Below are 15,306 nucleotides of genomic sequence, written 5' to 3'. Positions count from 1 at the left end.
GAAATTTAATGACATATAGATAGTTTGTGTGGCTTTCCAATTTCTGGGAAAGAAAGTAAGTTGTTTTTTCCCCTCCGTTTTTCAATTTGGGTATGGAATTATGTTCCTAGGTACTTTGTAGCACACCTCGTATGTGTCTCAGCTTGGAGACGTGGAGTGGTGTCAGTGCCTACGCATGCCGCCTATTTTAGGACTGGAAGGGGCAGATAAGACTGGACTGAGATACCACGATGGCTGTGTCATGGGCATTCCTGAGAGCTTTCCAATGAGCTGTTAAGTTAGAGTACAGCAGCTTTTGAATGTGCTCTGAATATATAAGGAAACCAATTCCTTTACTTTACCAAGTACTTACACCAAGCCAGAGAATGGTTTTAGAAGGTATGAAACTTTACTCTCGAAATATTTTATTAAATAAATTGGAGCATTTTGAGCAATATTTTTACACTGAAATTTAAGACAAATGCAGCCAAGTCTCAATTACTCATATAATGGAAACAAGGATGGAATTGAGAATTTGATAAGCCCAAATCTGATTTTAGCCACTGTTACCATTTCTCTGTTCTGTTCAGTGACGGGCACAGCCAGCTTGAATCAGCCAATACGCAGTTCTGTTCCAAGACCCCTATTCTCTAATGAGGAAAACATGTGGTGGTGTAGAGCTGTGGTCTAATGGAGAGGCAGAAGAATATTCTTTAAGAAACTCATCGCACCGTAGCAGGAGTTTCTAGTGCTTGCTTCAGCCTAAGAGCTGGTACCAGAATACCTAGCTAATTCTTATTTTGATTTTGCCATGTAAAAATAATTGGGAATTAACTGGTATTAGCTTCATACTTTGATAGATCTATTGGCAAAATTTTTATACATGAGATATCTGACAAATTTAGGTTTCCTTTATCCCTTAAAAGAGAAGAGACATGAGGCCAAAAGGGAAGGAGATAAAGGGACTGGATGCCAGCTTCCCACCCTATGATGAATATTTGAGAGTTGGCTGTGAATACGCTTGGTGATTTCGATGGGTGGTGGGGCCGGGGATCCAGTGGCCCATTGACAGCTGAATTTGAAAAACCGTCTCCAGAAATGAAAATAATTTACAGCTATGTGTAAGAAATTTTAAAGTCATCTGTTATAAATATAAGCGTAAGAACACTTTTTACCGTTGCTCCTGAGGATTGCAGAAAATGCTGCTGGGTGTTTTTCACTGCAAAGTACTTAAAAACATATCCTCCTATTTGGGAATGTTTGTTGCTTTGCTTTTTAAAAACTGCAGTATTTAACCTGAATTCTATTGTGTGAGAACTACATCCCTTTAGTTCTGCTGCAGATTTACCATGGATTCTTAATTAGAAATAGAATATAGTCAGTATAAAACAGCACTGGATTTTCTTTGCAAACATCACGTTTTGAAGATAGCTGCCAAATTGCTTTGTGACAAAGAAAAGGCACAAATAAAAATGGCAGCAGTAGTTTTGAGCACGGAAATTTCAGCAGGAATCCTTGTGCTTGTTCTCCCTTTCAGAGCTGAAAAGCCACAAGTGATGAGGTGATTCGCTTGCGGTATTGATAGGCCTGCCCTAGTGATTCTGGACTAAAAGGAACACGGTCCCTTCAATGAGCTGTGCTCTTTTTACTGCCACCATTTCTCCAGTTGGAATGATATTATTTTAACTTTCAGTCTTACTCCAAGGAGCCTGAGTCCCACCCCGTCCAGCCCAGGCAGTCCCTGTAGTCCTCTCTTCGCTTTCCACTTCTGGAGGTAAGCGCGCTCCATGCCTGCCCGGGGCTGCTGTTTCCCCCACCCTTCCGCTCCTTCCCACCACGGGCATTTGAACACTTTGCACTTTGCAATATGCAATAAACAGTGTGTTCTCAACTGTCATCTTTGTGTTAACATATAGACTGCGGCAACTGGGTGAGCTGTTTATTTGACGACTCACAGGAGCCCTGAGAAAATGTCCTGTGCTTACCCTATTTCGCACATCTTACAAATACCTCACTTAGCCTCCGGCGATTGGTTGGTTGTTTGACTCCTGTGTGTATCCTACAGTTTTTCATCCTGCTTTCTTAGGAAATGATCTGCACTAAATTCCGCAAATTTTGAACCATCTCTTATAATGATACAATTTATTAAGATTCTAGAGAATATTCCTTAATTTATGTTAGAGTATCATAATATCTGTTGCCACACGTTATTTTATATCCTGTTGTTTACGGGACAAAGTATTTAAGTCATCTAAAAAGAAAACTATTTTTTGGTGTTTTTTAGAACTCCCTGTTGCATACCCCACCCACTCACTCATAGGTTGATATAAATTCATTCTTCTCTGTTCTTTAGAGAATTATCTCCAAGGAATTCGACTTGCATTTTAGCCCAATGTTTTACAAGAATATATGATAGAAAATACTGTTGGTATTGTAGGTATAGTACACATGTTCTAGTGGAATTTTCATGAGTTCAGTGTCCGTGGATAGAGTGGGTCTCCCTGTATTAATCAGAAGATATGCCGAGTACACAGTAGTCCCCTCCACCCCTTTTTTAATCCTAAGGGAGAAAGTAAAGTCCAATTCTCAGTTGATGGAAAGAGTGATTTAAATTATTAGTTAATGAATATTTTCTATTTCATATATGCAAATGAATGAAAAATTTCCAGCCATGGCCAGTTCCTTAAAAATGCTAACTTACAAGCTTTATGCTGGGGTAATATCAGTGGGACAACTTAACAAATTTCTTTCTCTTATTTTTCTAAAGTAAAATTGAACTAAATGTGTGAAGAAAAATGGACTGGGGAAATAAATTGACTTTGAGCTTTGGTTCTACTCTTCTGTTGATAGGATTATATTTATTATTGTAAAAGTGACTTTCAACGTGAAAGTCCCATGTAATAGCTTTTATAAAGCATCCTCTGACTATAATGGATCCTAGAGCAAAGGAAAAGTTTTCTGACAATCTGGAGAATTCCATTGCTCTTGTAATTTATCTATTTTTGGTGATCCAACCAAAAGTAATTGGACTGCCTTCTGAACTTTTTTCTTCAGTGTAACGTGTCTTCATTAAAGGCTTACATTTTCTTCTCTTTTCCTTCCTAAAGACAAGAGGCTATTCAAAATGAAGGTAACATGAATAGTGGAGGAGAAAAGAGAATCAGACTAAATGCTATGGTAGTGTAGAGGAGGATGAAGTTCTGAAGAGTATTTTTGGAGAAAGGTTTTTTGGAACTGGTGAAATTTGAGCTGGACCTTGAAAAACTGTGGGGTTTCAATGGGGAAAGATGGTGGTGCAGAACAAAACCAGACAAAGAATAAAACAAAGGCAAGGAGATAAGAAGGTATGGCACATTGTAGAAATGATGCATGTAGCTAGAACGTAGCGGGGATGGAGTAGGAGGAAAGCATGGGGTTGTACAGAGATTGATGTGGTCTTAAAAATTAATTTGGGACCATGCTAGGTAGGGCCTCAAATACTGAGCTAAAAAGTTTGACCTTTGTTTTATAAGCATTCCAGAGTATTGGAACATTTTTTTGAATAATGAAATGAGCAATCTGAGCTGGGAATGAGAAAATGTAACATTATCAGTATTAAGAATCGATTGGATTTTAGGTAAAAATGCCAGTGAGGATGCTGGTACAATATTTCATGTGTAACACGTCCTGGATTAGGACAATTGCAATGAATTAAATTAACACTTGCAAACTACTTTATAGTTGACCAAATGCTTTCATGTACATTATTTCATTTAGTTGAATCCAACTGACACTACTGTAAGACAGGAAGGAATACTGCTCCTGTTTACAGATGAAGATGCTAACACACAGGGATTAAGCAGCTTAACTAGCCTAGGATTCAAAATGAAGTCTCAAATCTTTCCATTGTGACTGCACATTGCTATGCGATCTTTTATATTGAGTTTTAATTATCTGATTTAAGTAGACCTTGTGACCTCTTTCATTTTCATTTCCCCAGTGCTTGTCTTAATACCTGGAGTATAGTAAGTGTTTGAGAAATGTTTATTAAAGAATGAATAAATGAATGAATTGGAAGTAGAACATGTATTAGTCACAAGGCTGCTCACAGATAAACCACCATAATAAATAGGCAATGGAATTGTACTTCTCACTCTCAGACCAAGAGTGTGGGAGAGGATCTGCCCCACGCAGTCACTTAGGGATCCAGGAGGCTCTTGAGCACATGGCCTTCAAGGTTGCCCTGGGCATCAACATCCAGCTGTTGAAAAAGGGAAAGAGCATGGGAGCTAGTGCACTGCTAGACCTGAAAGTGGCACCCATCATTTCCATTCATGCTCCATTTCCTTGAATTTGATATTCAGACTACACCTAAGGACAAGGAAGGCTAGAAAATACAGCTTACTTGCATCCAGGAAGCAGGAAATGAGTTTGGTAAATAGCTAGCAATATTTGTCATAGCAGTTGATGAAAGAAAGGTACCCATAAGAGGTGTTCGGTAGATAGGTTTGAATGAATGATTGACACTGAGATTTCTAGCATTAATTGAATGGAACCCAAGGGAGCAGAGTTGGAGAGAGAGGAAAATATGGTAATGGTGAGTCTGGTCTTGAACACACTGAGACATCTCTAGGTAGGGATATCTGGTTGGCAGCTTGGAATTGGATATCTCTAATAGTGTGCCCCCAAATGATGGTCTGCTGTGAATTGGAGAGATTCCAAATATGTTTATGCTAACACCACAAAAAAGCATTTACTGGGGCCGGCCCCGTGGCCAAGTGCTTAAGTTTGTGTGCTCTGCTTCGATGGCTCAGGGTTTCACCGGTTCGAATCCTGGGTCTGGACCTAGCACTGCCCATCAGGCCATGCTGAGGTGGTGTCCCACATATCACAACCAGAAGGACCTACAACTAGAATGTGAAACTATGTAGTGGGGGTCTTTGGGGAGGGAAAAAAAAGAGGAAGATTGGCAACAGATGGTAGCTCAGGTGCCGATCTTTTATTTAAAAAAAAGCATTTATTGCATCCCGGCACAGGAATTTTTTCTCCCGTCAATTGTGATGGATCAGGTTGTTCCTTTGTTTGTTTTTTATGAGTGGGATTTGAAGGTCTGGGGAGAGTGATGGTGGTGAGCGTTAACAGTGTCTGTGCTCTGTTGAGGTGCTGACAGAGTTTCTGAATATGGCAGTGGAAGATTCTGTTCCTTTCATAGTAAAGCCCTGGAGGCAGGTTGTGCTGAGATGTGAGTTAGCTGTCCACCTCCATGGGCTTCTCCAGCTCAGGCTTCCTGAATGTTGCCCAGACATGAGAGATCTGCAGCCTGCAGGTCAGCTCGGTTGCTAAATGGAATTTAAGTTTACTCTGTTATGTCTTGGGAATGCAACCTTGCACGGCTGCATGAAGGCTACTGCAATGCCAATTTTGGCTCTGTTATGAGGAGAAGAATTTTCTAAGAAAGCTTTCTTAATGGCTGCCTCATCAGACCATCAGTGTCAAGCCACTGGACGTCTCCTAGGAAGGCCAGGTTCTCACTTAGCTGGAGAGATGAGAGGTCATTCCTGCATCAAGCAGAGTAGTTGACCGCCTAAGGACAAATCATTCCTGTGTGAGCAGAGCATGAGACCACATTATTCCCAAAGGCCCTCTCATCTTCAAATTCTGACACTTGTGTTGTCCGCCAGCAGGGCTGGAGAGAAAGAGGCAGAATACGTAATTTGTCCACAAGCTAAAAGAAATATGGCCCAAATTTCAATTTGTCAGTGCCCGTGTGACAGGGACATCTTAGAAACCTCAAGTGGAATTTTTATATACCTTCCCTTTCTGGGGCAACCGTAGCCACTCAGATTTCCACAATCCCCGACACTTAGTAAATTGACTATAATTTAGTGGCTGTTTGTATAATGATGACATCAGTGCCTCATGAGTAATGTGGATGTGACCCATGCCAGCTTGTAATCTGGACTGTGAGTAGATAGCAAGATTCCAAAGGAAGCCACCTCATTTTACATTCTCAGTATCTGTCTTGGCACCCCGCGTGCCGTGCCCTCCACAGGGACCCAGTGCATAGCTGGAGGCAGGCTGCCGTTACTCAGTGACTGCAGTTCTGTTATAATACAGCAGTGCTGTGTTATATATTTGTGTTTCCATTTCGTGCCCCGACTTCTACGTGGAGGCAGCCTTTGGAGCATCTGCTGCGCTTCCTGCACTCCCTCTGTTTTACTTCATCCTTTTATTCACCTGTCCATTTGGTCCCTGGAGCCTGAACGTGGTGCATACACAGTCAGCCGTGCCAGAGTTGGCAGCAGAGCGGGGATTCCATTTCTCCCTAAATCTCCCAGATCCTTCTTCTGTTTTGGCTGTGATGGGAATGACACGTGCCACATTGCTGGTAGGATACAGTACTAGTTTCAGAGAAGAATATTGCCACTGAACCTTAAATATTACAAGGACAACGATTTTGGTCTCTTTTTTTCATAGATCTATTCATAGAACCTAAAACAGTGCCTGACATGCACAGTAGAGGCTCCATAAATGCGTATCGCTGGAATGAGTACTGTTATTCCCTGGGGCTCGAGCATGTTCTCAGGTTCTCACTTGTGCTCAAATGTGGCAGAAGCTCATGTAGTGTGTACGCTTTGAGAATGGAGCTGACACCTGGAGAGGTGGGGCATGCATTTTGATTCTTCCATAAACATTACATTATAGCCATCAAAATGCAAAAACTGACCAGGAATCAGTTATGAATAAAGAAAGGTTCAAGGACAGAGTAGAAAGGAGTCATTGAAGAAAGGTAAACCCAGAGTACATTAGAGAGTGTGCCTGGCTGTGGCGAGGGACAGAGAATATGATCTAGAAGTCAGGGCGGATCACACACTGAAGAGAATAAGTCGCCTTAAGGAAGGGGAGTTAGCATGTAAGCTCCACGGAGTGGCGGCCTGTCTGTTCTGCTTACTGCCGTCTCCTTGGCACCTGTAGCAGCACTTGGTGTACAGTACGGTTATGCCTCACTTACTGACAGGGATACATTCTGCGAAATGTGTCGTTAGGCAATTTCCTCGTTGTGTGAACACCACAGAGTGTGCCTACACAAACCTAAATGGTATAGCCTACTGCACACCTAGGCTACATGGTGCTAATCTCATGGGACCACCATTGTATGTGCAGTCCCTTGTTGAACGAAAAGACGTTATGCAGTGCATGACTGTAGATGCTTAATAAAATTAATCAGTTGTTGTCATTGAATGTACTTTGAAGCAACAAGAGCATTCTGAATTGGGGACTTCTGGGGTCTACTTTTGAAAAACTGGAGCCCCTCAGTGAGTCTTGTATTCCCTCATGATATGATGTAGTCTAGAGCTGGGCCATTGCTGCCCTTGTTCTGTGGGGCTCCTGTTCTCCAGTGCACCACAGACCCCCCCTGGAAGGCTAGCTTCTTTCATTCGTGATAACTGACAGGCCCTGGAGGAATTGTCTGGGACCCTGACAGACTAGGAATCATAGTGCCTGAGTCTTGGTCATTGCCCCCACCACAGACAAGCTTTGTGACCTTGGGCAAGTCATGAACTTCCTGGCCTTTCATTGTCTTCATCTTTGAATCCCCCACCTAACTGACAATGTAAGAATAATAGCTTATAGATATTTAGTGTGAGAAATTTGTACTAGCAAGAATGAGACCTATCTCTGGTGGTCATAAGGGAAGGACAAGTAGACAATTCTTTAACAGAGGAGGACATCAGTGACCATTGTCACCTAATCCAGTTTTGCCAAGAGCTTGTCCATTTGTCCTGTTGCTGCTAGAAAGGTTACTGGGTATCCACGTGCACTTGGATCCCCCTCGCTTCTCTTGTTGCTATGGTGAAGAGCAGATGTAATAAGCATTTACCAAATACAAGGCAGTATGTTGTGATTTTGTGTCTCCTTTTCACAGGGAACCTGTGAGTGTGGGAAAGTCACCTGACTGCTAACCCCTTTTAGTTTCATTTACTTTGTAGGATGAGCAGGACTATTTGTCTTTTATTCTCTCTGTTTTTCCCCCTTTCCCTTTGTGGAGAACATTGAAAAAATCGGAAGAAGCTGCTACCAGATGGCAATTTTTTCATACTCTACAGACACCAGTTCCCATGCTTTTGTGAATGTGATGGTTTAATGAATTGCCTTATGCATCCCTGGGTGTTATTTCTGAATTGTTATGTGGGACCGAATCTGTTCAGTGAAGACACTCCAAGGAATGCCTCTGCTAAGCAGAGACGAGCTTGATTATGAGCACTTTGTTGGTCTTGTGGGTGTGGGGCTAGGCAGAGATGGGGAGAGTTGGCAGTCTCAGAAGTCATTGAAGGCGTGGTGGGGGAGGTGTGCCCAGGACAGGTAGCACTTCCTCAGCCCCACCCCGGTGCCACCACCTAGAGGCTTCTGTTGCTTTTAAGACTGCAAAGGAAGAAGACTGAGCTCATGTGTCATGGTCCTCCATAGGAGGAGAGGGTGGGGAAAGGGAGTGGACCCGTGCAGTAATGGGAAAGGATAAGTATCATAAACTCATTGCAGAAAGATGCTTAGGTCGTTTCCTTCGGTTTTTCTAGAATACGTTATTTTTTGCATTGATATAATAAATTTATCTTCATGAGGTCACCGCCCTCGGGAATGCAGTCTCCTGAGGTCAGATGGCAAGCAGAGCTTTCAAGCCCCCTCAGGTCCCTGGAGCACACGAGGGCTTTCAGAGCCTTCACACATGCACACGAGGTGCCTCCGTATGCCAGGCAGGCCCTCAGAGCCGTGCCAGGGCCTTGGTTTTCGTCATAATCATTTTCCAGTTTTTGTCAGGCATTCTCTTTTCCATGTTAACTTTTCTGTTTTGTCTACTGACTTGAGTGGGAGGCCAAAATTACTAAGATATTTGCATATGCAGTGGCTTAGTTTCCAACGTTTATCGAGAGCCTGCTGCATGCCTGGTGCTGATCCTACTGCTTCACATAAATTAACTCATGTAGTTCTAACTGTGTCTGTGAGGCAAGCACTGCTGTTGTCATTTGACAGACAAGAAAACTGAGGTACCAGGAAACAAACTTATCTATCGTGACCACGCATCTCATTGTCCAGGTTCAGTTCAATTTATGCCTGTTGTTCCAGTGTGATTATTGAAAGTGCCCCCTTTGGCCAGCCTGGTGGCATAGTGGTTAGGTTTGTGCCCTCCGCTTCGGCATCCTGGGGTTCATGGGTTCGGATGCCCGGCACAGACCTACACACTGCTCATCAAGCCATGCTGTGGCAGCGTCCCACATACAAAACAGAGGAAGATTGCCACAGATGTTAGCTCAGAGCCAGTCTTCCTCACCAAAAAAATAAAAAAGACGTACTCCCTTTCACTTTCAAACCCACCAAGTTTGGACAGCAAATGATACCCACTTACTGATGTCTAGAAAGCAGCCTGATCTGGTTCAAATGCAAACACCTGGAGGGAGAGCCCACATTCTGATTCTGTGGCATAGAGCTGCACTGTCTGTGTTTTCCTTCTACACACTTCAGTTTGTGATCATTTTAAATTTGCATTCAGAATAGAATATTCTATTTACAGGGGCGGTGACTTTGTTATTCTCTCTGGAGCTCCTCTGCTTGGCTCACTATACACGTAGATTTTTCAGTCTTCTGTTGAGAATGTGGTTATGGGGCTGGGGAGCATAATTAGAGTTGTGGCGCCCTATTTTTCTATTTTTGTTTTAATTCTATTTTAGACAGAGTCTAGATGGTGCAGTGAGGGCTAGATTGGTTTTATTTTGGAAATCAGGCCGTGGGTCCCAGCGGCTCTCGTATCTGCCACTGCTCTAACCTGAGCCGTCTGCCGGGTGCCTTCAGCCTGGGCAGGCCTGCTGCTGCCCTGGGGGCGTCATGTCTCACCATTACTGTGAGGGCCCCAGGGCCTTTTGAGCCCTATTAGAAGACAAGCCTTTCAGTCCTGAAGAAGGAGCCCCACTCCCTGTGCAGGGAGCCAGGATACCTGCTTTGTAGCACCCACCGTTAAACGTTTGGCCCTAATCAGAAGTCTTCATTATTATAGTCTTTCTGCACCAAATACTGTGACTTCTTTACTCAGCCAATTTTTTCTATTTGGATTTTAGAACATATTGAAATTACTCTATGGAGCCTTAGCAGTTACCTCTTATTTACTAGAGCTTCTTGGGGCAAATGAAAAACTTACTTTGTGTGTGTGTGTGTGTGTGTGTGTGTGTGTGTGTGTGTGTATGTGTGTGTACGTGTGGTGGGAGGCAGGACCTGCCTGTGTCCCACTTCGTTACTGCATTGCTCTGAGACTAGGAAAAAGACATTTCACATCATTTAAAAAAATCTATTTCCTATACTTAAAATGTGGCTACAGCCATTAACACCCACCCTGTTGATAAGAGAATTAAGTTGTGATATTCTTCGAAACCATAAGCTGGTGATGCTTATGTGAGGCGCAGAGGTGTTTCAGTAAGAGGAGCAATAGCAAATGCAGAATTTAAAAGAAAATTCTCAAGTTTCTCCAGCAGTAACATGGAGATAATACCTCTTGGAGGTGTTGTAAGAATTAATTAGGTAGCGTTTGTGAAAAGTTCCAAGATGAGTGTGCTGTTTTATTATCATTAGCTTCGTATTGTTCTGGGAAAACCAGCATTCAAAGTGAACTATAAAACCCAACCTTTGTATCAAGAATGTTGCATATTCTAACTGAACGTGACGGTGAATGATGAGATATTATGAAACTGGGATGTCTGTACTAATGGTCCCAGGTGAGAAGGAGATGAGCTAAATTTCATGGATTCTTATGCTTTTCTGCTCCTTTTCCCTGGACAATATGCTCAGCTGAATTATTACTGGATCCAGTTAATAAAACAGTATGGAGATCCCCCACAGGGAGAGAATATTTGTTTTTCTGCAGTGGTATTGGAATGGTTTTTCCTTTCCTCTTTATGTAAAATATGAATTTGGCTCAATCTTAATCAAGTTCTGAGTCAAAAATTCATCTTTAGGGGGCCTACCCCCTGGCCGAGTGGTTAAGTTCATATGTTCCACATCTGGAGGCCCAGGGTTTCACTGCTTCAAATTCTGGGCGCAGACATGGCACCACTCATCAAGCCATGCTGAGGCGGCATCCCTCATGCCACAACTAGAAGGACCCACAACTAAAAATACACAACTATGTACCAGGGGCTTTGGGGAGAAAAAGGAAAAATAAAAAATCTTTAAAAAAAAAAGTCATCTTTAATTCTTCCCTTTTTTTTTGGTGTGTGTATATGGGTGCATGTGTGTGTATCATCCGTCAGAAATCTTGTTGATTCTACCTTTGCCATCTGCTTTCCTCAACACCTCTATATACCACCTTAGTCTGAGCCGCCATCATTTACCCCTGGATTTTCAGAGGAGCTTCAGTTCAGCCTTTGCCCTCGTTGGTCTGCTCTCCATCCAGCTCTCAGAGTGATCTTTGTAGGGTAGTCACTCCTCTGCTCAGAGCCTTCCAGCGGCTGCCTTCCCATCTTCCACGACCCAGCTTCCTGCTGCCTCGCACTCGTTCCTTCTCGCCACATTGGACTCTGCTTTATCTTGACCACTCCAAGCATGTTTGTGTCATGTTCCTGCTGTCCCCTGTTCCTGGAATATTCTCCCTCTACCCTCTCACCTTTTTTAAAAAAAATTCTAAACTTAAAAAAACATTCAGACACTTCACCCCTAAATATTTCAACATATATCTCCTAAGAAGTACATTCTCCTTCGTAACCATAATATCGTTTTATCATTATTATACTCATACTCTGAAGTTGAACATGATTTCAGTATTATCCGATATGCAGTCCATATCAAATTTCTCCAATTGTCCCCCAAAAAAGTTTTTTTATAGTTGTTTTTTTAAATTCAGGATCCAATTAAAGATTATATATTCCATTTAGTTGTCATATCTCTTTAGTCTCCTTTAATTTAGAACAGCTTTACCACTTTTTTTTGGTCTTTTTATAACATTGACATTTTTCAAGAGTACAAGACAACTGTTTTGTTGACTAACCCATAATCTCAATTTATCCTATGATTTCTTCATCATTGATTCAGGTTAAACATATATGACAAGAACAGGTGATGATGTCTTCCCCATGGCATCACGTGAGGAAGCCCCAAAGCTGGTGTCTGCCAGATTTTTCCCTGTGGTGCTGCCTCTTTTGCTTTATTAAGTAATCTCTGGAGTAACATTTTGAGTCCACGTGAATATCCTTTTCTCAACAAGCTTTCCCCTAATGGATTTTGCATACCTTGATTGAATCAGACATTATATTGCTGTTTGTCAAATGAGAGTTTTCTAATGTTATTATTAGGTGATTTTTTCAGTTAAAGAAAAATTTTTCTTCATTCTTCTTCCCCCTTTTTTAGGAGTATTACTATTGATTCAAGCATTTTTGAAAGAATAAAATAGAAAGCAAATATTTATTTGGTGGGTAATAATCCATGAGCATTGCTTCTCTTTTTATTGGGCAGGTTGTCCCCAGATTTGTCGGTAAGAAGCCTTTCAAGCCAACTCCTGGGTCCTCTTGACATGACCCTGTTGGTCTTTGAATACTTCTTCGTTTTCTGGCACAGCAGGATGATCTAGCTGTGCAGAACACTCTTCCTCCTGAGCCCCAATCACCCGATCTCTCCTCGCTTCCTTAATGTCTCAACTCAGTGTCACTGCACAGAGGGGCCTTCCCAGCCCTCTAGGAGAGCCCCACCACCCCCTTTGATACCTGCTCCATGATGTTTCCTGTGGTGCATGTCTCCACTCAATATATGACATTTATTTGTTTTTTGTTTATCTTGCCCAGCTGGAATGAAACCTCCAGGTTGGCAGGGATTTGCCTATATTGTTTACCACTGGGTGCCTGGTGCCCGGTACATAAGACGTCCTCAAGAAATACTTGTTGGCAAAATGGTGGAATGAATTTACCCCCATCCTGAGCCTCCTTCTGAATTAGCTGCTGCCTGTCTGTTCTTGACCCTGAGGTGAATCAGGCTGCAGGGGCTTCGCACTCACTGGGATGGAGTTTATTTCAGTTTTCCTTCCAGTAGTGCTTCTGCCTGTGGATTCTGGCGATATGAGGAACTCTTACTAACGACGCATCACAAATGACACTCCGTGAAGACACTTGACGGTGACAGCAGAAGCATTCATGATGCAGTTCCTCGTTCTCCAGCTTCTCTGAGCAGAAGGTCCAGCTGTTTTAGAAAGAAAAACTGAGATACTTGACGCTACGTTAAAATTTTTACATGGGATCTAATGCTGGGAACTAAAAATTGAGTAGAATAAGGGTTTTATTTTCTAAACAAACAAATAATCATTTGTTCTGTACGTAATACCTTAAAAGCCTTCATGGGACTTGCAAAGTATGAGTTGTTCTTATCCTCAAAGAATTTCTGTTCTAGCTGATATGCTGAGAATTAAGGAGAGAATATGGGGCAAGAATTGTACATTAACACTTAATGTAGTTGATGGGTGTAGTGGGCTGAATAGCAGGCCCCAAAGATATCAGATCTTAATCCCTGGGACCTGGAAATGTTATCTTATTTGGAAAAAGAGTCTTTGCAGATGTGATTAATTTAAGGATTTTGAGATGAAGAGATTATGCTGGATTATCTCAGTGGGTCCTAAATCCTATCACGAGTATTCTTATAAGAGAGACAGAGGGAGATTTGACACAAGGAGAGGCTGGAAGAGGCAGGGAAAAGCTTTTCCCTTAGTGCCTCCGAGGAAACATGGCCTGATGATACCTAGATTTTGGCCTGGTTGATACTGATTTTGGACTTCTGGCCTCCAGAACTGTGAGAGAACACACTTGTGTTGTTTTAAACCACTGACTTCGTGGGAACTTGTTACAGCAGCCATAGGAACCAAAGATAATGGTAAACTGAACGTTCTTTCATTTTCATTGTGACCATCAAATGACCCTGGGAGAGCCAGGTGGCAGGCACTTTTACCTTCATTTCCTGGAAGAAAGCTAAGAGACTGGAACCAGCTCTTCTGACTCAGCCCGGTGCTACTTTCACTCTGGCACCCTGCCTCCTTCTAGTAACTAGAGCCAGTAAACAGCACAGACCGCTCATAGAGATCGTTCATAAAAGAGACAGACCACTGCGGCTGGAGAGATCGGGGACAGGCGTGTGAGAGGCGGAACCCCAAGGACATCCTTAAAGGATAAAGATATTTAAAGAGTCACAAGATAACCAGCCTGTTTCCACAGTCCAGGGGACTTATTCCATCTTCAAGTGCTATTTTAACTGTCTAGATTTTGGGTGCCTTTGAGCATGCATGTGTCCATGTGTCTGTATTTGCATGGAGGAGAAAATCCCTTGCTGTCTAGTTGACAGTACATTTTAGCCCCATCTCATGGAATCATTGCCTCCTCAGTTTCCATGTGCATGGTGGCTTCCTGACATGTTACAGGCTGTGGGATCTGGGTAACCCTACACAAGGCTCCAGAAAAAAAGCCATGCAATGACCTGCAGTTCCAGCCCTCCAAGGCCTCATGCCTTCCTGGAAAGTGCTTGGTTTGGCTCATTCTTTCTCCCTGGAAGCAATTAAAATTCTCCTGTTGCAGACCCTGCTGCAGATCTGTGCTCTAGGCCTCGGGGCCTGCACTGCTGCTCCTGCCACTCACCGTAATGATGCGGCTTCATGTTCCCTAATTTATTCACAATCGTTTTGCTTCTGTGAGCCAGGCACGGTGCTGGGGAGATGAAGATAGATGGGATTCCATCCCGGCCCTCAGGGAGCTTTCAGATGTGGATGGAAAACAGACAAGCAGCTTGACTGGCGTGTGATGGTGACAGGAGGGGGATGACCATCCCATGCTGCTCCCTCTGCCCAGACATTAGGAGAACAGAGTTATGTGTTAAACAAAGGAGACTCTGCAGGCTCATCCAGGACATGGAAGAGAATGCCTAGATTGTGGCGTCCAGCAGGAGGATCTGGACAGTTAGCATCCCCACAGTGTAGACTGGATATTTTGTATGCAATGATTATAATGTCCTTTGGTGTGTCCATTCTTCACCTGTTACCTTTCTGGAACTTACAGCACTGTCTAGGAGCCCTGATTGTATGGGCTTCCTGTTTAGCTCAGTGTGAGATAAATAGATATGGATAACTGAGTGCCCCTTTTATCCTTTTAATAGCCTCTGGCCACCATCCTCAACTCCTTTGCATCTGTATTCTTCTGTCGATGATGGGAGGCATAAAAAGAGCTAAATTTTATGGGCATTGCAGAGACCAGCAGCGTGAGAGCTTGAATAAACCCCAGAACTTTCTGGCATTGGATCAGGTATGGAGTCAGCATCGGGGTTCTGATATAGACAGTCTCA

At 42.9% G+C, this 15,306-nt stretch overlaps 1 protein-coding gene across 15 annotated transcripts in view; it reads left to right on the top strand.

The window, feature by feature from the left end:
* MAST4 (microtubule associated serine/threonine kinase family member 4) overlaps window positions 1–15,306 on the top strand; it is a 576,955-nt gene that overhangs the window by 360,705 nt on the left and 200,944 nt on the right. Inside the window, exon 2 of one of the 15 annotated variants that reach the window (XM_070586856.1) lies at window positions 1,673–1,753. The exons of the other annotated variants lie outside the window; for them this stretch is intronic. Within the exon in view, the coding sequence (XP_070442957.1) occupies window positions 1,673–1,753 (81 nt within the window). The remainder of the gene's footprint in view (window positions 1–1,672; window positions 1,754–15,306) is intronic. 15 annotated transcript variants of the gene reach the window in all.

Source organism: Equus przewalskii, chromosome 20 (assembly GCF_037783145.1).
Source record: "Equus przewalskii isolate Varuska chromosome 20, EquPr2, whole genome shotgun sequence".
NCBI classification, from domain to species: Eukaryota; Metazoa; Chordata; class Mammalia; order Perissodactyla; family Equidae; genus Equus; species Equus przewalskii.
This window is presented reverse-complemented; position numbering and strand designations above follow the sequence as displayed.